Source organism: Neofelis nebulosa, chromosome 1, assembly GCF_028018385.1.
Source record: "Neofelis nebulosa isolate mNeoNeb1 chromosome 1, mNeoNeb1.pri, whole genome shotgun sequence".
In the NCBI taxonomy this organism is placed as follows: domain Eukaryota; kingdom Metazoa; phylum Chordata; class Mammalia; order Carnivora; family Felidae; genus Neofelis; species Neofelis nebulosa.
Genome location: NC_080782.1, coordinates 60049278 through 60073673, shown reverse-complemented (window position 1 = coordinate 60073673; position 24396 = coordinate 60049278). Strand labels below are relative to the sequence as shown.

The window sequence follows — 24396 nt, the reverse complement described above, 5'->3', positions numbered from 1 at the left end:
CCCTGTCTGCAGCCCATTGCTTCCCTGTTCCTCTACCAGGAGAACGACACATTGTATACTATTCATTTTCCTGCTCAGGAGCTGCTCTACAGCAGCCACGTGGGAAATGCACTTTATGCAGCTTGGAGCCTCCATCAGCCCTTCAAGGAAGACCTTTCAGCTGGCTCAGTTTGCTAAGTAAACGTGAATAAACCCTGGAATGAACTGGAAATGAAATGGAGCATCAGACTCCTTGTGATAGGGAGAACCAGCATGAGGCCCGCCCAAACTGAAGCGGAAAAACCCAGAGGCTCTGGGAGAACAAGCCGGGTCCAGCTGCCCTGGAAGCCTCATCAGGGTTTATGAAGCAGCAGGCAGAGCACAATTGGCTCAGTTTGGTTGTGTTTTTATTTTTGTCCAGCCACAAATACTGAAAAATGATTCCTTCCCTTCCTGGAGCTTTGGAGCCAAGCTGGTTTTATTTTTAGCTTCAACTCTGGTTTAGGGCTTTTAGCACACTAAACACCCTACCCACTGCAGGCCTTGGTGGGCTGAATTTTAGGATTTTTGCCTAGACTGAAGTGTTGGTCGTCTGAATATAACCGTCACCCGGCTCTGTGCAGCTGTGACAATAGAGGGTGGTTCCAGACAGACACATAGAGACCCAATTCTGGCCTTAGGGACCTCCAAGAGAGTTCTTTTCAGGGAGGGAAATGTATTCAGGATGGATGGTTGTCTGAGCTGGGGCTGAGGAGGTGGTAACCCTGAATGAAAGGAAGGAAAGGGGGGAGGAGAAAGAAGAAAGGAAAAGAGGAAGGGAACTGTCAGTTATTACAAGGCTTTGAGAGGTTAGTGGTTCAGAACTTGGGCGCTGGAGGCAGACTGCCTGGGTTCAGATGCTGACCCTACCACTTCCTCACACTGTGGCCTCGTGGAACGTACTCATCCTCTCCAGGCATCGGCGTCCTCATCTATGAGATGTGGGTAGTAATGACGCCTGCTTCCAAGGTCTCCTGCCTGTGATTGTGCCCATCCAGCATGTAGCATAGCATCTGATGTGCAGTTAGGGCTGCATCACTTTTATTATTATCTCCATGCTCTTATTGCAGTGCTAGACACTTGGGCACACACTGTGTCATTAAGAACTTCTGTAACCCAATGTATAGGGTTATTTTGAAGATGGAACACTGAGGTTCAGCAGACCAGGTAACTACCCAAAAGTCCCACAGGGAGATCAAGACATAGTTAGACCTGAACCCAGCTTTGGCCAAAGTCATATCACTGCACCTTCTCTGGGATCAGTGCTCCCATATGACATCAAAGGACATATCACAAACTTATGGGAGCTGCTCTGAAGAGCAACTAGATTACCCATCACTCTTCTCTCCCCTGGGCTCCTCCTGTATTTCCATTTTAGTGACAGGAACATGAACAGTGGATACTGGGAGTGATCACTGGTCACAGGGCACCTGGGTGGCTCAGTTGGTTAAGCGTCTGACTTCGGCTCAGGTCATGATCTCACAGTTCGTGAATTCAAGCCTCGCGTTAGGCCCGGTGCTGACAGCTCAGAGCCTGGAGCTTGCTTCAGATTCTGTGTCTCCCTCTCTCTGTCCCTCCCCTGCTTGTGCTCTGTCTTTCTCTACCAAAAATAAATAAACATTGGGGCGCCTGGGTGGCTCAGTTAAATGTCCATCTTTGGCTCAGGTCATGATCTCGTGATTTGTGAGTTCAAGCCCCACATTGGGCTCTGTACTGTCAGCTCAGAGCCTGGAGCCTACTTTGGATTGTGTGTCTCCTTCTCTCTCTGAACATCCCCCCCGCCCCCACCACCTCTCGTGCTCTGTTTCTCTCATTCTCTCTCTCTCTCTCTCAAAAATAAATAAACATTTAAAAATTTAAAAAAGAAAAAGCAAACACTGGTCACACTCATGGAAACAGAAAGTAGAGTGCCGGCTATCAGGGACTGGGGTGGGGAGTTGTTCACTGGTGGTAGTGTTTCAGTTTTGTGAGATGAAAAAGTTCTGGAGATCTGCACAACATTATGAATATACTTAACACCACTGAACTGTACACTTGAAAATGGTTAAGATGGAAAATTTCATGTTTTTGTTTTTTACCACAATTAATAAAACATTACAGAAGAGCACTAGTGTGGGAGTCATGCTGCTTTTGGAGTGTCGCTGGGAACTTGAGCTTATCCGTCCAACTTCTCAGCCTCTTGTCTGGTCTCCTTGCAGTTAGGGGGCCCACAAACAGCATCACTGGGCCACACCTGCCCACACACACCGTGAGCCCCTTCAGGGCTGAGCAGCACACTTCTGACAGGAGCCTTATTCTGGGGTCTTCAAAGCTCCTCTCTCACATGCTTTGCCCTTTCTGACCTCCTGCTTGTCCCCTGTCTCTTAGAAATTTTTGGCCATCAACCTGGGACAAAAGGGGGAAAATAGCAAAATCCCCCCAGGGAAGCATGTCTGCTTGGCATGATGGAGAGAGTGTGGGCTTTGGGCAGAAGCAGGGAAGAAGCTCATCTTATCTTTTCTTCAGCTTGCTTAACTCTAAGATAGGATAGTATGGTTGTCCCAGGTAACGAAATGGGCAGGTCACTCCAAGCAAAAATTTCAACCAGGCTATAAACTGTTCTTTTGCTGCAGGAGATTCTGAGGATTCTGGGGACAGGTTTGGAGACACTGGTTTGGGCACTCACTGATGAGGCTGTGTAAAGATGCTAGGACAGAGAGTCATGGGACTGGGCAGGGATGAGGGTCTCCCTCTTGGCCTCCTCCTCCCCAGAGAACAGCCTTCTTGGAGGCCACAGTAAGGGCTTGGTGTCCCTTGAAAACTCATGTGGACTTCTTCACTGTTGGCATTAGCATTGACCATTCTCAGGAGAGCATGAGATTGGCTCTGTTGCTGCCATCCAATGTGGGGCATCCCTTCTGGGAGGAGTTTACCTCCAGCCACATGGCTTGCCCAGACTGTGGTTTTTGACCCAAAGCTGACTGCTCCATTAGGCACAGCGGGGACAGTGCTCAGGGCCAACAATACTTTCAGAGGCCCATGAAAATGTTTTCATTTCTTTTAAAATTAGAAGGAAAAAAAAAAGCCTTTCAGGTCAAAGTGAATGTTATAATATATAATATTAATATATTTTTATACCAACATAGTTATAAAATGTGATATTAATTTTTTATATAGAGTTAGGGGCATGCAAAGGCAAAAGTGCCAAGGGCCCATGAAAGTTATAATACAGCCCCACTCCAGGCTGGCAGGGATTCCATTTGGCCCCTCAACCCATGGCCTCTTCTGTTTCCATAGTAACTGCTATCTCCCTACTGCAACCACCACCACTATCTAGGATGAAATACTCTCTCTGGTATTTTATTTCTTTTTAGGGACCCATTTTGCATATCAGTTTCATCGCTTGGCAATTGCTACCTGGAGCACATGGCCGGAAAATTTCAAAAGCCTTGTCTGGAATCTGTGGGAAAGAATGGTGTGATCAATTAGTGATGTCTGTCCTAGGCTCTTGATGGGGAAGGGACAGCACACATGCTGTGTTCTTGTCTTTGACTGACCTTTGCTTTATATCTCCAACTTGACTGCAAGCCTTGCAAAACAGAATATGCCTTAACATGCTGTGCATCCCATGTTGAAATATCTAGAAAGTCTCTTAATACCTGTTGATTGATTGAAGTGAGTATCTGTGAATACTCTTAATCCATTTAATGTCTCCTGATACCCTTTCATTCTGTTCTTTATCTCTAGGCGCCTGAACAAGAATAAGCTCCAGGTCCTTCCGGAATTGCTTTTCCAGAGTACACCAAAGCTCACCAGACTGTAAGTAGAGCCGAATTATGTTCTCTACCTGGTGTCCTGCCTGGCTTTGGTGATATGGATATTGTGGTTGCCTTTGTGAGTGGAGCCTAGTACCATGCAGAGCTTGGTAGTTAGGCCATATGTATGGAGACTAGGAGCTGAGCTTCAATATGGCGTGCCCCTACACTCCCCTCCACACCCGACTTTTGCTCCCATTCTTCAGATATCAGTGGCTTAAGTGGCCAATGAGGGCTGGTGGCTTGTGGTAGTAGATCTCTTCTTTGCAAAGAAGGACACACTGCCATTTAACATGGTCTGACCTCACCTCAGGGAAATGCCCTGGGGATGGGATTTGAGGTAGGTTTACTCAAAGGAGACACCAGTGGTCTCAGAGGGCATTGTATTGGACTGAACACTTTAACCTCACCATCCTGCAGACCAGAACAACTCCAGCCCTTTGCCTGCTTCCTACCTCCGCCAGTCTGAGAACCCTGGGTCTGGAGATCTATGATTTTGTGGGAAAAGGAAGAAACATCTTAAATTTTGCTTTATCTTCTGGAATGGTCCAAGACATAATGCAGGGGGAAGATTGGAGATGTTTCTGTGCATTTATTCAGTATGAGAGTTTGGAGGTTCAAGGAACTTGAGATGCACGTCAGAATGGAGATTGCGGTTGGCATATTGTGGGTATTAGGCAAGTGTTAATTAATTGACAGTGAATGGCTCTATGATTCTGAGCCTATAAGTCATACTGGCAGTGACTCGTGTAGCTCATGGGGTGAACTGGGTTGGCCCAAGCCTTGATTTTCTGAATGGAGTGACAGTGTCTGGCTGCTTAGTAGCCAAGCAGTGAGATTTACAGCCTGGGTGGGAAGACTGTAACATTACTGGGGAGGCTCCAAACTTGTGGCCACCATTTACATTCCCAGTGGCTGTGTTTAATACCTATTTATGCAGTCAAACAATGCATGTAGGCTCCAGGATACATTGAGAAATACAAAACACATGTCAGTGTGTGTGCTTAAGAATGAGTTCTGAATTAGGAGTCTGTATCTATATCTATATCTGTGTGTGCATACACAGAAAGAGACTATATACATAAATGTATTTTAAAGGACACTTTGTTGGAACAGGAACCACAAGGGTTGGCTGGTGTTTAAGTGGTACAGCAGCGTTGTTTGCCTTCTCTAGGACACACCTGTACCTTGTCAAGGTCTTCTCGTGCTGTGTACTGCATTTCTCTGGCTCGGTCCACCTGGCTGACTTTGCTATTTGTGGGGAAGAGTATGCCCCACTTTTCGCCCTTCCACATTGAATCCATCTTGATGGGCATGAGGATGGCTAAAGTGATGTTCAGCAGCCTGAGCGTCTAGCTGAGCTGGATAAACAATACTAAATGGGCATATGGGGAAACAACCTGGTTTTTAATTTCCTCTTCCTATGTAGTTCTTTCCTTACATGCTCACCTAATAGCTGTCTTTCCACCCAGCACCACATTGTGCCTTTTCAACCTGCTCCTAAATAATGCTGACTCTAAGCTCTTCATCTGGAATCTCAGCATCACATTCTAAGCAAACAGAAGGTGTCTGTGGGGCTGGGGCTGCTGGAAAGCTTTGAGCAGGTGGGGTCTGAGTGTTCCACTTGTTGCAGGGTGTCAAGCGGGCTGGTTCTTGCTCATGGAACATGGCCTCATAGCCGCTCCCGTCAGATGATGCCCATTTTGTGCGAGGCTGCTTTTGATGCAGGCAGAGGAGGAATTTCAGGCAGTGATAACAGGTCTCTGGGATGCTGGGGGCCAGGCTCAGGCAGGCAGCCTAGGGCATGGGAACCCCCAGGGTGGTATCCTGTCACTTTCTGAGAGAGGTTGGGGGAGTCATTTTCCCTTCTGTGCCTGAATATCCCCATCAGTATAAGGCTGACACTCCTCTTCCCTTTTATCTTCCTCGCCAAGGAGCTGTGAGTATCAGATGAGATCATAGTGTGTGTGCATTTGTTTTCTAGGGTTTACAGTGCGGTGTGAGTGTAATTACCAAGATAACTAGTGTTACTCCCGCACTTCCCATTTTCTCAGCTTTGCTCTCTGATCTCTTTCTTCTGGATGCACGAAGACACTGGCAGTTGCTATGGGCACTGAGGTGGATGACTCTGAGCTTTTGCTTCAAGCCAGAGAGCTGCAGCTGGGAAGGCAGGCACGACATTTGACTCAGTCTGTTATCTGTCCTGCTCCAGGTCCTAGCCAGGCACAGAAGTGGGCACACATAAGCACTCAGTGAATGGATAGATGAATAAGTGAAGGATATAGGCCTAAGTATTATAAACAGTACCCTTAGGAAGCTTTGGTTCTTTTATCCTTCATTCATTCATTCCCTCATTCATTTATTCAGTAAGCTCTTCCTCTGTGCTTGTTCCAACCTGGCCTCTGCTGGGTTTTCAGGTACAGACATGAAGGATGCCCACTTCTTGGTATGCCTCATCATGACACATTCTGAATGGCTGCCAAAAAGCTTAGAGCTAAATATAATTTTTTTTTTTTAATTTAAGCAACTATATTAACTCAGGTTTTGGCTATAATCAGCAATCTCTTTTTTCTCTCTGGGCTTGATCTTTGATTTTTCTTAATGGCCCTATTGTGTCTTTGTCTTATTTTGCAGGGTACAAATTAGAAATCAATAAATGTGCAATCATGGGTGTGTATACATATGTCACTAGCTCTGTAAAGGAGTGATGCATCTCAATAGACACAGTGAACCATTTTCCAGGGAATGCTAAATGTGGGTACTGTGTGGCTGTCTACTCTGTAGCATGCCATGTGGGATAAGTAGCAATTCTGGACACGCCTTTTCCTTTCTTATTAGATCTGTAGACAAAAACTGCTTAATACTCACTATTTATCCAAAGAATACCTTTTGTTAAGGCTATGGATGTGTAATAAGATGTTTGGAGGAGTGATGGGAAAGGGAAATAATATTTGTTGGAAACCTGCTATTATAATAACACTACTAACCACTAAGTGACAGAAATGTGACTAAAATTAGTTTAATCCAAAGAGGAAAGATATTGGTTTATATGCCTGGAAAGTTCAGGGACAGTTATGGACAGCTTCAGGAACAACTGGATCCAGGGGCTTGGTGAAGTTATTGGGACTTCATGTCACTCCTTACATCTTTTGTAGCAGTGCACGTGATGGTGAGCAAAAGCAGAAGACCCAGGATACTAATCTGGCAATCCGGGTGGAGTCAACAGTCCTTCAGAAAAGAACCAGTGGTAGATTGCTTAGCTTGGTGACATGTCCATGTCTGAGCACATCACTGTTGCCAGTGAGGTGGTGTCCTCTGACCAGTCAAGTTTTGGAAGTGGGTTCATCCCACTTGTTTGGGGATGAGAGTTTGCAGGGCTTGGGAATGGGTTTCCCAAAAGAAAGAAAAATTCTGTTATCCAAAGATGGGGGAAATGATGCCAAACTTGAAAACAACAGATGTCTACAAATTCATTGAGCAATGACTTTGGTTAGTCTGCTGTGCTTTAACTGAATGCGTTGGGTCCTCAGAAACACTTCAATGTAATAACAATTGCAAACCCATTGGCTGGCAGATACTGTTCTGAGCACTTGAGGTATAATTCATTTGATACTCCTTACAGCCCTGTGGGGTGATACTATGACTAACATTATTCTATAGATGTGAAACTTAGGCTTAAAGAAGTTAAGAACTTGCCTGATATCTTACAACTACTTAGTGACAGAACCAGAGTTCACATTTGGGTAATCTGACTCTGGAGTCTGTGCCGTTTTTCTACTATAGGCAGCAACCTGCCTCATTCCTCCCATTTTATAGTAGAGGCAACTAAAACTCAGAGTTTAAATTACTTACTCATATAGCCCACATTTCTAAGAAGTAGCACTACCCTGGGGACTTTGCCTCAATGCTCAGACTTAACCTTTACACTAATCCTATAGAGAGAATCATTATCACATCTGCTTCTGAGGCTGAGAGGGGTTATCTAACTTACCCCATTGCTGTATAACCAGGATACAATGGAACTGGGACTCAGATGTGTGTCTGTGTCACTGCAGAGTCCTTCAGTTTTCTACTATGCCAAGCTAGCTATTGTGGAGACCTAAAATGATGATAAAAAGGATTGATAATGGACCTGTCATATGTCCAAGTGCTTCTGTCAGGCCTTGCTGACCACTCTACCCCCATCCACCCTCAGATCCAGCACCAGTAATTCATTGATCCATATGTATATTAATGGTGTATCTGTCCTCTTCCTGTTTTCAAGCACACAGAGAACAGGACAGAGAATCCTAGAGCTTGGGAGTGCCCTGAAGATTAGGTAACATCACTGTGGTCTGTAAAGGGCCAGCAAGGTCTCTGCCATGCCTTGGGCACTCAATAAAATAAATATTAGCTTCCCCCCATCCTGACATAAATCAGAAGGTTCTCAAGTGTTGGGATTATGTTTCTGCTCCTCCTAAGTTCCCTACCACTCCTGACTCAGAGCTGGGCATAGGAGGTGGCAGTAGAGTGGAGGGCTTAAGGGGCTGTGAGCTCGTGGACAAGTCACTTAACTTTCCCGGGTCTCAGGTTCATCATCAGTACAATAAACAAGAGAACCTACTTCTCTATATTGTTATGAGGATAGATGGAAGTGGCCCATGGACAGCCTTCAGCATTGACTGTAGCACATAGCAAGTGCTCAATGAAAGATGTCTGTGGTCGACTATGCTGGCTGACTGAGGCGAGCAGTGCATATGCTATGGCTCTGGCATCGGTGGTGTCAACACTTCAGCACCTGACAGGGTTCAGGCTCCGAGAGAGATGAAGATGAGGCGGCGGTGCCCTTGAAGTGGGAAGATCCTGGTGTTCAGACTGGTCCTCCACCACCCACAAGCTCTGTGGCCTAAGACATGTTACTTTCCCTCTCTGGGCCTCAGTTGTCTCATCCAGACAGGATGGCACAGAGCATGGTCTGTTACATGGTCTATAGGTTATTAGTTTCTCCTTTTTTGTGTCCCCTTCCAGCTTTCTCTTTCACCTACCCATGGGAGAGGGAGTGAAGGATTTCTGGTTTTTTGGAGGTTAAAGGGTTAATGTTACCAGAAATCCTTAGAAGGAGCAGAAGACAAGGTGAAAACAGTGATTGAATGTCCTCTGCATTCTACTCATTAGAGAGCTTTAAGGAGATGAGGGGCACAATGGTTCACAGCCGGTTTTTAAGAGTTGGACTTTGCCATATGAGGATGAGCGGGTCCTGTTGGCCCCTCTGTTCTGGATTCATGTCCAAAGAGCCCATTCAGTGTTTGGTAGTGGTTTTCAACCTGTCGCTGAATAAGCAGCTTGATAGCAGCAGCACAGAGGCCTCCAATTATTCTCCACTCGGTTCTACGAGGTATTTGACAGCTTTAAAAACATGCCACTGGGGTTAAACCCCCTGGCCCTCACTCGCATGCATCTGCGGAGTTGCAAGAGACTTGGAAGGTTAATCCCTCAGGCCGCTGAAAACACTCTGAAGTGTGGCCAGCCAACTAGCCCCAAGTCACTGGGGCTGTTGTCGTGGTGGAGCACCGTCCTTCCCAGAAGTAAAGGCTGTAAAACCTCAGTTTCCAGGGAACTTCCTTCCAATGAGGGAGACCTCCTCTGAACTCTCCTCTCTGCTTGCTTGTACCTCTCCTTCCTTTTCTCCACCGTCCTGTCTTGTCACTGCCTTGTGTGTAAGTGCCATGTACTCCCCCACACACAGAAAGTTGCATTCGGCAAGGTGGTCCAGTGCCTCTTTGAGGCAGCCCAGTGCTAAAGAATGTGGCCTTTGGAGCCGTACACACCTGGGTTGGGGTCCTACCCTCTGGTGACCCTGAGCAAGTGACTTCAGCTTTCTCCGCTTTGGGTTGATTCACTGTGCAACAGAGGTCACAGCCACAGCTCCTGTCTTTGTTTGCTTGGGCTGCCATAACAAAGTATCTCAGATGGGATGGCTTAAACAGCAGAAATTTGTTTTCTCATAGTTTGGATCCTGGAAGTTTGAGATCAGGGTGCTGGCAGGGTTGGTTTTCTGAGGCCTCTCTCCTTGTCTTAGAGCCAGCATCTTCCTGTGCCTCTACGTGCAGTTGTCCCTCTCTTCATGCTCAGCCCTGGTGTTTCTTCCTCTTCTCATAAGGAAACCAGGCATACTGGCTTAGGGCTCCTCCCTTATGGGTGTGTTTTAACTTAATCACCTCTATAAAGACCTGATCTCTAAATACAATCACATGCTGAAGGAATGGGTCCAAGGGCTTCAATTTTAGGGGGACACAGCAGTCCACAATAGTTCCCAAGTGCATATTACATCGGGTGCTTTGTGACCTGCTTCTATGTGAATCCTCCTTCTACATCTCAGGTCTAGGAGGTGAGATACTGTAATATTTCCTTTTTAGAGATGAAGAAACAGAGTCCTAAAGATTTGGACAGCTTGCCCAAGGTCACAGAGCCAGTAACTGGCAGAGCCAAAATTCAAACCCAAACTTGCCTGACTCCAGAGCTTACATTCCTTACTGTACTTAGGAGAAGTTAATAACTAGTTAATGTGCTGGGCACTTAGTAGAAGCTCAGTTAATGTTTGTTCCTTTATGTCTTTGAAGCCCTCAGTGGGCCGAGACGTGTTGAGTGACTGGGGCCCCATAACTCTAGGTAGTACCTTTTGCAGTTCGTAGATCCTTTTGTAGCCAGCCACCTTTAGTCTTCCAGTTCTACACTAAACTTGAAAACATAACTACATGCAATATGTGTCACCATAAAACTCTATATCAATGTGAAACAATACTATAAAAGTGAAACACCAGTGGAGAAAACAAAAACCATACTACCCAGTTTTCTAGCAGAGTTGTTATCTGATGTGGTGAAATGATAATAGGGCGATGGGGAAACCAATCCATCAGGATGGTGGGGGGTTCAGAACCGCCTGCCTGCCGGGAGCTGCATCCCAGAGACCCGCTCCCCCTGTGCCGGCCTAGCCCTCAGAGGCCAGGGACGGGCCAGCCTCACCGTTGCAGACGTGGGGTCATTTTTTCCAGGGGCACAGCCACTAAAAGCTCATGGAAAATCTCCCTGCAAACTGGAGCTCCATTCCCTACTCCCTCTCCATTCCCCCACCCCCTGAACACTGCAGTGAGGCCTCAGCCTTCTGTTTGTGTTATGCCATGTTCTGTCCCCTGCGGTTTCATCATGTGCTTGAGGACAGGTTAGCTTTAATCTGCATGTGGACAGATAATGGATTACAATGGGTGCCGCGGCACTCTTGGGATTTCTGTTTTACGTGATTTGCTCGTGCTTTAACCTAGAGCCAGGAAAGAAGGCATGGAAGGTTTCTTTTCTCCTCCACTGAGGCTTTATCCAGCTGAACACAAGTCTGTTGTCTATCCACAGAGTTGATTACAAGGCTAATACTTTGAATTGTCTTGTAGACTCTTAAATGATAGAATTTTAGAGGTAGGAATTAAAGTTATCCAGGCCAGAATTTCTCAAACTTCTCTGAGCATCTGAACACCTGGGAATCTTATTAAAATGTGAATTCTGGTTCTGTAGTTCTGAGGTGGGACCTAGGAGTCTGTGTTTATAACAAACTTCCAGGTGATGCTCCTGGCCTAGGACCACATTTGGTGAGCAAGGATCTAAGTTCCACTGCTTCTCAAGCTTAGCACATGGAAAAAAAAAAATCTCTTGAGGTGCTGGTTAAAATGCTGATTCCCAGTCTGTGTAACCAAGACATCTAGTTCATGAGATCTGGAATGGACCCAGGATTCTGACCTTATAAACAGGCAACCTACACCTTTGGTGTATGTCATCCATGGGTATACTTTGAGAAATGCTGATCTATTACAAACCCTATTATTTTATAGATTGGGGAGCAGGCAAACAACCAAACATTTCTTAAGCACCTACTGTGTACTAGGCACCTTATGCGTATACAGTCTTCTTTAGTCTTCCTGAAGTGTAGATATTTTTATGCCTACTGTACAGATGATAAAACTGAGGCTTAAGAGTTTAACTAAGTCACCAGGAATAAACCCAGGCTTTTCTGACCTCCAGTTCTGTGGGTTGTTTTCTACCTTATCATGTGCCCCTGTGCTGAAACACACCTTAAAGAAGAGAGAGGAAAAACAATCATGGATCTCTGAAGGTTTCAAGGTTCAGTATTTTGTACTTTTATGCTTATATGAGTCTCTGTGAGCACGTGCTCATATCTGAGATCTAAAGTATTAAGACTTGAAATATTAAAACAGAAAATTTATAGACTCAAATGCATGTGTGCGAGTAGAACTTTCTAAATTCCCTACAATGTATCAAAGTTAGAGTTGGGTTTTATATTTTAAAACTCTTTGGCCCTTTGGGCCAACAGAAGAACTTTCTAAAGTGATCAGGTAATACTTATACTGAGAACATTCTACCAGCTTGAAAAGTTTTTTTTTTTTTTTTTCCAGAAAGAAAGAAAACCAAGCTGTGACTTTACAATGCTTTGGAATTACAGAATATGCTTGTAATTTTTACAATTCTGCACAGACTTCTTTGCCACATCTGGTTGATATTACTGGCAGGGATATATGGGGGAATAAACCATAGGCTGGAATGTGAAACATCCCACAAAATGAGTTTCTTATAGGTTGCTGCATAAAACATTTTGATTCTCCCTTTCTTTGGAAGGATGGCTTAAGTGATTTCATGGATTTAGTATTTTCTTTGGTTTGAAGGTAAGAGGTTTTGCTGGTCTACCTGGTGGGGGTTACAAGGTGGCTTTCTGAAGATGTGTGCAAAGGGTTAACTATTCTATTGTCATGCCATGGATCATGGTGAGGAAAGTAACCCTTGAAGGTCAGACCGACACTGGACACTGGTGATGATGGTGAAACCCTGGGACCAGCTGAATTGCTACAGAAAAGGGGAGAATGTCGAAAGAAAAGGTTATATGTATAAGGGCTTCAGAAAACCTCTTGAATTTTAGTTCTGATGGTGCATTAAACAGCTCACAGCAAGAAGAGCTCAGCTCCTTGCACATACAGCCGGAAGCCTTCATATGTCGGTGTGTTCTCTGTGCTGTATGTGAAAACAGTGAGTTGAGAAGGTGGAAAAATAAAACAAACACCCAGCTGATACCTGGCACATAGTCCATTCACTGTTGGGGACATTCCTGCCCAATTCCTAGGAAGAGAACTGTGTGACCAGGGACAACTAAAACATTCATTAAACACCTACTGTGTGTGTGTGTGTGTGTGTGTGTGTGTGTGTGTGTCTGCAATGTGCTGGTTGTTGGGATGCTGAGTATAGAATGCAGACATGTCTAATCGGAGCCCAGAGGGTGTGAGGATGGGCTTCTTGCCACCTGGCTTCTTCTCAGACTTCCTTGGCTGGGACCCACCTGCAGAGTTGGAACCTCTCTGTACAACACCATGTGCTGCTCTCAGCACCTTGTGGCATGTGGTAGAGTCAGCTAGCCTCAGCGGGTCTGTGTGGCCAGCACCAAGGGTGCTCACATAAAGACTGTGCTCTCAGTGGCAACTTAGCCCATTATTGAGAATGAGAACCAGAGGCCAGCCTATGTGCACACCCGGGGATCCTTGTTCCCCTTATCTGGAGTTAAAAACTGTCAAGGGAATTGAAAATTTCTGGGAAATATCACATTATATATAGAAAAATATAAGTCTTTTGAGGTGGGCAGACCCCAAACACACGTTCTTCAATTGCCTGAATGATGCAAATGTACCCACATCTAATAATCGTGAATTATTTGTTCTTGAATCACGTTCAGCATCAACAGAAACGTTTCTGAGAGCCTAATTATCCCTCATTTCCAACCAACATTTGGGAATCTTTCCAGGGGACAAACAGTGTTTTAATTTGATGCCCAAATTCTAGCATAATTTCAAATTATCAAAAAAAATAAAATAAATAAAAGACGTCTGTAACTTTGACTTTCTTTTATCTTTCCTGTGGGCTCAGTATCCTATATGTTGAACATTAATCTTCACTTGTAAGGCTTTCAGTCCATTTACAAAGTCCTGGAGATTGAAGATTGTAATGAAAGTGTTTATGCCCTATTAACAACAAAACTGCTAACACAGTACTGTCTAAGCCAAATGAAAAATGGAGAAGTTTGAGGGGACAGTTCAAGAAGGAAGCATAGGAAGATCCTGAACTCACCTCCTTCCATAGACATGCCAAATATATAGCTACATATAGAACAATCCTCTATGAAAAAGACCTGAAAACTAGCTGAACAGCTCCTCCACAACAAAGGATAAAAAGGCCACATAGAGATGATTAGGAAAGAGAGAGATATGGTCTTGCCAAAAGCCCCACCCCTAGTTAGGAGTAACCCACTACTGGGAGGGGTCCTATAAATATAGATTGTATCCATAAGGAGCAAGGGGTTCAAACCCCACATTAGGCACCCCAGTCATTGGGACCTGGGCTGGAGAAATGAGCCTCCAAAATATATGGCTTTAAAAACCAATGGGGCTTATGTCCAGGAGACCTACAGGGCTGTAGGATACTGAGACTCCACTCTTAAAGGGCTCACACAGATTCACTCACCCCAGGACCCAGCTCAAAAGCAGCAAGCTGAAAAGCACCTAGACTATATGTGAAGGAAATTCATTGGCTAAGCTTAAAGGGTCTGCCAGAGGAGTAGAGGTCTGTTGGAACTCTCTCCAGGGACAGACACATGGGAAGGCACCATTTTTGCATTCTCCCTCCACCTTGCTACCTTGTCCCACCCCCCGTGCTGTCCTGCAGCCCTGCCAAACCCAGTAAGTGGGCTCATCCCAGCCTAGCATGCCCCCACAGCCCTACTTTGCCAAACCTGGGGGACCTCTTGCCCTAGGCCACTTCTCTGCCATGACCCCACCTTGCAAAACTCACTTGGCAGGCTCATTACAGTCTGGCACTCTCCTATAACCTCAAAGTTAGCAGGTGTGCACATTCCACATAGGGAATGCCCCTTGAATGCTTGGCTTTGAAGCCAGGTGTACTTGCATTTCTGGGCCCCACAGAACTGAGATAATAGAAGAGTTAGTTCTTATAAGGCTATGACACCCAGGGCATTGCACAGACATCAGACTGAAATTTACCTCCAGGCTTCCTGTGACCACTTCTTAAAATTAGGAGAGGTATCTGCTTTGCCTAATACACAGAAAAAAAAACAAAAACACAGAGAGTCAAGCAAAACAAGGCAACAGAAGAATATGTTCCACATGAAAGAACAAGATAAAACTCCAGGAAACATTCTTAATGAAATGGAGATAAGTAATTTACTTGATGAAGAGTTCAAAATATGGTAATAAAGATGCTCACAAAAAGAAATAGAGGAAGAAAAGAAAAGAAAAGAAAAGCAAAAGATGCTCACCAATCTCAGGACAAGAATGGATGAACACAGAGAGAATTTTAAGGAAGAGATAGAAAATATAAGAAAATACCAAACAGAAGTCACAGAGTTGAAGACTATAGTAACTGAACTGAAAAATACACTGAGGGTTTCAACAGCAGACCAGATGAAGCAATAGAATAAATCAGTGACCTGAAGACAGAGCAGTGGAACTTACCCGGAGCAGCAAAAAGAAAAAGGAATTTTAAAAAGTGAAGATAGCTTAAGGCACCTATGGCACAAATCAAATAGATCAACATTCACATAATAGGGAGTTCCAGGAAGAGGAGAGAGATAAAGGGACCTAAAACTTATTTGAAAATAATGGCTGGAAACGTTACTAACCTGGGGAAAGAAACAGACATCCAGATGCAGGAATCCCAGAAACTCCCTAATAAGGGAAATCAAAGGGACCCACACCAAGGCACCTTATAATTCAGGTGTCAAAAGGTAAAGATAAAGAAAAAATATTAAAAACAGCAAGGAAAAAACAATGTTTTACATACAAGGGAACCCCCATAAGACTATCAATTGAGTTTGGGGCACCTGCATGGCTCTGTTGGCTAAGTGCCTGACTTCAGCTCAGGTCATGATCTCATGGTTCATGGATTCAAGCGCTGCATCAGGCTCTGTGCTGACAGCTCAGAGCCTGGAGCCTACTTCAGATTCTGTGTCTCCCTCTCTTTCTGCACCTCCACCTCTCTGTTCATTCTCTGTCTCTGTCTCATTCTCTCTTTCAAAAATAAATAAAAACATTTAAAAAAAATTTAAGACTATCAGTTGAGTTTTCAGCAGAAATTTTGCAGGCCATAAGGGAGGGGCATGATATATTCGAAGTACTGAAACTTCCAACAAGAATACTCAACCCAGTGAGGTTACCATATAAAAGGAGAGAAGAATTTTTCAAACAAGCAAAAACTAAAGGAATTCACCACTAATAAGCCAAACTTACAAGAAATGTTAAAGGGACTTCTTTTTAAGCCAAAAAGAAAGGACACTAATTATTAACAAGAAAAATTATGAAAGCAAAAATTCTCACTGGTAAAAGTAAATATATAGTAAATGTAGTGGACAAATCACTTATAAAGCTACCATGAAGAATAAAAGACAAGGTAGTAAAACTAACTATTAAAAATTAGTTAAGAGATAACACAAAATAAAAATATGTAAAATATGACATCAAAACATAAAATGTAGGAGAGAAGAGTAAAAATGTAGTTCTAGAATGCATTTAAACTTAACTTTCTATCAACTTAGAATATCTACATCTGTATGTCTGTATATCTATATCCTATATATACATACATCCACACATATATACATACGTACACACATACATACATATGTGTGTATGTGTGTATGTTTGTGTGTGTGTGTGTGTATACAGATACACAGAAGATAATGAGAATGGAGTTGGAAAATAACACTAAAAAATGGCATCAAGCCACAAGGGAAGAAAGCAATAGGGTAAAAGAACAGAGAGGAACTACAAAACAGCCTGTAAACAGTGAACAAAATGGCAATAAGTACATACCTATCTATGATTACCTTAAATATAAATGGACTAAATTCTCCAATCAAAAGACATAGAGTAGCTGAATGGATATACATACATACATACATACATACATACATACATACATAAGACCCAATATATGCTGCCTGGAAAAGACTCAACTCTGAAATAAGGACACCTACAGACTGAAAGTGAGGCATGGAAAAAAAAAAAGATGTTTGTGCAAGTGGAAACCAAAAGAAAACTGGGGTAACTATACTTATATCACAAAATAGGCTTTAAAACAAAGACTGTAACTGAAGAAAAAATGGGCATTACGTAATGATGAAGGAGTTAATCCAGCAAGAAGAAAGAACATTTGTAAATATTTATGAACCAACCTAGGAGAACCTAATACATAGAAAGTAAGTATTAACAGACCTAAAAATAAATCAATAGTAATATAATAATAGTAGGGGATTTACTTAAATCAATGGATAGATCACATAGATGTAAAATCAATAAGGAAACATCAGCCTTAACACATTAAATCAGTTGGGCTTAATAGGTATATACAGAACATTTCACCCAAAAGGAGCAGAGTGCACATTCTTCTCCAGTGCACATAGAACTTCTCCAGGATAGATCATAGGTTAGGCCACAAAACAAGTCTCAATAAATTTAAGAAAATTGGAATCATATCAGGTATCCTTTCAGACCACAATAATATGAAACTGTAAATGAATCACAAAAGAGAAAACTGAAAAAAATCACAATTATGTGGAGGTTAAACAATACTTTACTGAACAACCAATGGGTTAATGAAAAAAAATCGAAGGAGAAATTCAAAAATACCTTGAGACAAATGAAAATGGGAATGCAACATACCAAAATCTAGATGCAGCAAAAGCAGTTCTAAGAGGGAGGTTCATAGCAGTACAGGCCTACTTCAAGAAAAAAGAAAAATCTCAAATTAACAATCTAGCTTTAAACCTTAAGAAACTAGAAAAAAGAGGAACAAATGAAGGCCAAAGTTAGTAGAAGGAGGGAAGTAATGAAGCTCAGAGCAGAAATTAATAAAATAGACACTAAAATGACAATAGAATCAATGAAATTAAGAGCTGATTGTTTGAAAAGGTAAATAAATTGATAAAGCTTTAGCTAGACTCACTAAGAAATAAAGTGATAGGGTTCAAATAAATGAAATCAGAAATGAAAGAAGATATATTACAACTGATACCACAGAAATATAAAGGGTCATAAGAGACTGCTATTAATAATTATTTGCCAACAAATTAAACAACCTAGAAGGAATAGATAAATTCCTAGAAACATACAATACTTCACAATCAATTCATGAAGAAAGAAGATCTGAGTAGACTGATTACTAGCAAGGAGACTGAATCAGTAATCAAAAACCTCCCAACAAATAAAAGTTTATGCTTCACTGGTAAGTTCTACCATACAAAGATTTTATACCTATATATCTCAAAGTCTTCCAAAAAACTGAAGAGGAGGAAATGCTTTCAAACTCATTTTACACAGACAGCATTACCCTGATACCAAAACCAGACAAGAAAACCACAAAAAAAGGAAAATTATAGGAATATATCCCCAATGGATATAGATGCAAAAATCCTCAACAAAATATTACCAAGCCAAATTAGATAATTCATTGACAGGATCATACACCATAATCAAGTGGAGATTTATTCCAGTGGAGATTTATTCCAAGGATGCAGGGATGGCTAATATTCACAGGTTAATTAATGTGATATACCACATCAACAAAGTGAAGGATAAAAATCATATGATTATCTCAGTGGATGTAGAAAAAGCATTTGACAAAATTCACCATCGATTTATGGTAAAAACTCTCAACAAAGCAGGTATATAGGGAATGCACCTCAAATAACAAAGGCTGTTTATGACAAACCCACAGTTAACATCATACTCAATGGGCAAATCTGAAAGCTTTTCCTCTAAGATCAGGAACAAGACAGGATACCTGCTCTTGCCACTTTTATTCAACATAATATTGGAAGTCCTAGCCAAAGCAGTTAGGAAGTAAAAGAAATAAAAGTCATTGAAAACAGAAAGGAAGAAGTAAAACTGACACTATTTGTGGATGCCATGACATCATATATAATAAACCCTAACATCACCACTAAAATTGTTAGAACTAATAAATTCAGTAAAGTTTCAGGGTACAAAGTCAATATACAAAATTTTTTTGCATTTTAATACACTAACAAAAACTACCTGAAAGAGACATTAAGAAAACTGTCCCATTTATAATTGAATTAAAAAAAATAAAATGCCTAGGAATAAATTTAACCAAGGAGGTGAAAGACCTGTACACTGAAAAGTACAAGACATTAGTGAAAGAAATTAGAGAGGGCACAAATAAGTGAAAAGATATTTCTTGGTTATGGCGTGGAAGAATTATATTGTTAAAATGTCCATATCACCGAAAGCAATTTACAGATTCAGTGCAACCCCTATCAAAATCCCAATGGCATTTTTTCACAGAAATAGAACAAACAGCCCTAAAATTTGTATGGAACCACAAAATATTCTGAATAACCAAAGCAATCTTGAGAAAGAACAAATCTGGAGGCATTCCTGTGCTCCCTGATTTCAGTCTATATTACAAAGCTATAGTAATGAAAACTGTATGGTATTGGGGAAAAAAAAACCAGACACATAGATCAATGGAACAGAATAGAGAGCCCAGACACCCATTCATATATGGTCAATTAATTTATGACAAAGGAGGCAGGAGTATACAATGGGGAAAGGACAGTGTCTTCAATAAATATTATTGGGATAACTGAACAGCCATATGCAAAAGAATGAAACTGGACCATCATCTTATACCATATACAAAAATTAATTCACAGTGGATTAAAAACTTAAATATAAGATCAGATATCATAAAACTCCTAGAAGAAATCATAAGTGGTAAACTTCTTGAAATCATTCTTGGAGACATGTTTTTGGATCTGACTCCAAAGGTAATGGCAATTAAAGCAAAAATAAACAAATGGGACTACATCAAACTAAAACACACGGTGAAGGAAACCATCAACAAAATTAAAAATAAAACTAAATGGGAGAAAATATTTGTAAATCATAGATCTTATAAGGGGTTAATATCCAAAATATATTTTTTAAAAAGCACACAACTCAATAACAAAAAGCAGTCTGAATAATAAATGGGCAGAGGATCTAAATAGACATTTTTTTAAAAGACGTACAGGTGGCCAACAGGCACATGGAAAGATGTTCAACATCACTAACCACCAGGGAAATGTATATCAAAACCACAATGAGGTATCATCTCATAATGTGAGAATGGCCATTACAATAAAGACAAGAAATAACAAGTGTTGGTGAGGATGTGGAGAAAAGGGAACCCTCATGCATTGTTGGTGGGAATTTATTTATTTTTATTTTTATTTTTTAATTTTTTTAATGTGAAATTTCTTGTCAAATTGGTTTCCAAACAACCAACACCCAGTTCTCATCCCAACAGGTGCTCTCCTCAATGCCCATCACCCACCCCGCCCTCCCTCCCACCCCCCATCAACCCTCAGTTTATTCTCAGTTTTTAAGAGTTTCTTATGGTTTGGCTCCCTCCCTCTCTAACTTTTTTTTTCCTTTCCCTCCCCCATGGTCTTCTGTTAAGTTTCTCAGGATCCACGTAAGAGTGAAAACATATGGTATCTGCCTTTGTCTGTATGACTTATTTCACTTAGCATAACACTCTCCAGTTCCATCCACATTGCTACAAAAGACCACATTTCATTCTTTCTCATTGCCAAGTAGTATTCCATTGTGTATATAAACCACAGTTTCTTTATCCATTCATCAGTTGATGGACATTTAGACTCTTTCCATAATTTTGTGGGAATTTAAATTGATGCAGCCACTGTGGAAAACAGTATGGAGGTGCCTCAAAAATATAAAAATAGAACTACCATATGATCTAGCAACTCCACCTCTGGGTATTTATTTGGAAAAAAAACAAAAACACTAATTTGAAAAGATATCTGCACCCCTATGTCCACAGCAGTGTTAGTCATAGTAGCTGAGATATGGAAACACCAAAAGGTCTACTGATGGATGAATGGATAAAGAAGATGTGGTGTTTATATATATTAGAATACTACTCAGCCATTAAAGAGAATGAAACCTTGCCATTTGGGACAACATGGATTGGCCTTGAGGGCACTATGTTTGGTGAAATAAGACAGAAAAATACTGTATGCTCTCACTTATATGTGGAATGTGAAAAGCAAAACAAATGAACAAACAAAACCAACCACATAGATGCAAAAAACAGAGTGGTGGTTGCCATAGGGGAGAGGAGATTAGGGGACGGGTGAAAAGGGAGAAGAGGGTCAAGAGGTACAGAATTCCGATCATGAAATAAATAACCCATGGAGATGTAATGTACAACATGGTGACTATAATCAACAATGTGGTATTGCATATTATATAACTTTATGTTGGCAAGGAAGCTAGGCCCACTGTGGTGGTCATTTTGCATTGTATACAGGTGTCAAATGGTTATGTTGTACACCTGAAACTATTATAATGCTATATGTCAATTATACTTCCATAAAAATAATAAATAAGTAAAATATGTTTTAAGTTAAAAAGAAGAAGAAGAAGAAGAAGAAGAAGAAGAAGAAGAAGAAGAAGAAGCAGCAGCAGCAGCAGCAGAAGCAGCAGCAGCAGCAGCAGGGGGAGGGGGAGGGGGAGGGAAAATGGAGAAGTTTAAGTAAATTTTGTGCTCCTTGCCTGAATGTGGTGTGCTGGACCTGAGTTTTGGTTCATGGTTTAGAAAAATATTTTGATCTTTTATTCATGATGTTTCTTTCTTCCCATCCTTCCTTCTTTAACTCTACTCACTTTGCTTATGGTGATGAAGCCTATTTGGAAGTCTGGCCTCATCTTGATTGGGGCTGCCTGTTGTATAGCCAAAAACTTCCCATGGTTGGCTGAATGGAGTAGTTAGCTATTAAACTGATGGTTTGGCCTCTCATTGGTCTGCCTAGGACTCTGGATGAGAATTTCTCATGAGTGAGTCAGCTTTTGATCAAAATATACATAGAATCACGCCAACATTTCTCCTAGTGAAGAAAACATCTCAACTTTTGGAGGTCAAAATGCTCTAAGGGAAAAAAAAATTACATCTCTAAGAGGGTTAAAGGGTAACCAAGGACTAATCCCCTCCATCTCCATTTCATTTAATTTTAGATGTATGAGATTCTAAGATGTATGTGTGTCAAGATGCTCAGAGAGATCTAACTTCAATAATTTTTTAGAATGTTTTGCATGGGAATCAGTGATAGGTATAGAAAGAAATGCTAGATCATCCATTTTATTAATATCATGGCCTTAATCATCTCCTTCCTGTGTCTCCACATCTCCTACTCTGTCCTTTCTCTTTCCCAAAGTACTTGCGCATATACATAACATACCACCCACACATACACATAAAACCTTCTCTCTATAGCAGAATCCTAGACAGATAAATGAAGCTCCCTTCCAGGCTGTTACATCTAAGCACAGATATAATTTCACTTTAGTAAAGATACTGACTTTTAAATTAGCTCAAATTGTTGAGCAACACTGTGAAAAAATATCAGGGGTCAGAAAGGCAGCACTGGTGGTGGAGGGGAAAGATGCTTTTTCTCCTTGGCTCATAATTGGTGTTTTAGGTGCATAAAGATGGTAGTGGCAGATCTGTGTCAGAGACAGTAAATTATTAGTGTAAATGTTTTCCAGTCTCCAGAGAGAGCTTCTGTCTTCCCTGGAAGAGACGTGCATGGTCAGGCTTCTCTACCCGAGACCTTCCAGGACTTTCATCCCATTTTACAACACAGAACAGAGGATTGTCAACCACCAGTTCCCAAGGGTTCAGTCATTGAGCAAAATTATCTTAGGGAATAATTGTTATGGCTTCTGTCACTAATGGTGTTTTCTGCAGATCCTGTTCTGCATAGCACTTCCTTTATTTAAATGAGAGTGAAAGATGGGAGATCATTAGGCCTAATGAGGCCAGGAAAGCAGTAGCAGGGGAAGACGGGTAGCCCAGAGACTACTCTACTCACAAGTCTCTCCCCAAGTGTAGAGTCACTGACAGGAGGATGAGGAGATTGGGTAAAATTTGTCAGCTCTATCTTTACCAGTTTGTCCACTACCTTCTGTCTCTGCTGCTGTCACCCTAATACAAGCCACCATCCTTTCTTGATTAGATGACCTCAGGGACCTCCTCACTACATCTTCCTGCTTTTACTTATGTTCCTTCATTATCCAAGGTCCATCCAACAGATGCCCAGATCGTTTTAAGACAAAAATCAGATCTCCTCATTCCACAATTAAGCCTTCCAATGACTTTCTGTTGTTCTAAGAAAAAACACAAGCTCCTATCTTACACAGTCTAACCTCTGCCACTCTTCCTGGTGCCATCCTAGGCCACTGTCCCCACTTCCACCATGGCAGCTTTACATGCCTTCTTCCTGTTGCCCCAAATCTCCCATATCTTTCTCAACTCAGGGCCTTGGACTTGCTATTACTTCTGCCTGGGACTTTCTGACTCCAGATGTTGGCCTGGGTAAGTCCTTCTTGAAATTCATATCCTAGCTCAAACATCACTTTCTCAGAGAGCCCTTTTCTGATAGCCCTACCTATAGCATTGTGTCTTCCTTGCTGGTCATTGTACGTAACATGATCCTGTTTTCTTCATGGTACTTACCACTACCTGAAATTCTTTTGCTCATTTATTTGTTTAGTTGTTTATTTTCTGCTCTCCCATTCCCTATTAGAATGTAAGCTTCTTAAGAGTAGTAAGGGTTTTGTCTTACTCTATAATTGCCTAATACTGCATCTAGCACATACTGGGCACTCGATAAATGTTCTGTAAATGAGTGAATGAGAGAAGGAACTTGATCTTTCCAAAATCTACTTTTTTTCCCTCAATGTATAGTCAAATGCACCTTCTCTTCCAAATCATTGCCCTGAAAAAGCCCCAAATCACTATTTAATAGCACATGTGCACATACAATGCATACATGCACACATGCACACTCAAAAGTGAGGATAAAACTAACACACCAGATTTTCTTCCTCAGTTTCTGATCTCTACTTTACTTTTGGCAAGAAAAATGACTTGGCTTTAAAAAACAGAAGGTTCCTGCCCTGGAGTTTTGAGAGGGCCTTTGTAGGATGAGCCCATCCACACACAGGTGGGGCCATGCTGCATGCAGGGGAGCTGACTTCAAGAGCCAGCAGGTGGATTTCATACTCCCACCAAAGAGAGAGAAACAGCCTATGCGAGATCCTCTGCTGGCAGATGTGAGCCAGTGCCTGAGACCGAGAGCTGGGGAGGGAATGCTATTTTTTGATGCTTATTTCAAAGGCCTGGGAATAATATTCTGTGATACAATGAAATGAAAAGATAAACTGTGTTTGCTTCATCTCCTGGCCTCATTGATTTTTTACTTCTAATGGGCATTGAAAGGGATTGTGTAGCTATTGGGAGCCTCAGCTCAGTGAAGGCTTTACAAAAAAGGAAAAAGAAAACTTGTGGGGGATCAAACAAAAACCAAGCCTTAGTCTGGAAGAAAAAAAAAAAAAGAATAGATTACACTAATTTACTGAACACTGACCTAAACCTCCAAATTATTCTTCTCTTGATCTGA

The 24396-nt window shown here is 41.8% G+C and overlaps 1 protein-coding gene across 2 annotated transcripts in view; it reads left to right on the top strand.

Moving 5' to 3' along the window:
- Positions 1–24396, top strand: part of SLIT3 (slit guidance ligand 3) — a 599210-nt gene that overhangs the window by 98719 nt on the left and 476095 nt on the right. For both annotated transcript variants that reach the window (XM_058722970.1, XM_058722980.1), the window contains exon 4: positions 3745–3816. In XM_058722970.1, coding sequence (XP_058578953.1) covers positions 3745–3816 — 72 coding nt within the window. The remainder of the gene's footprint in view (positions 1–3744; positions 3817–24396) is intronic.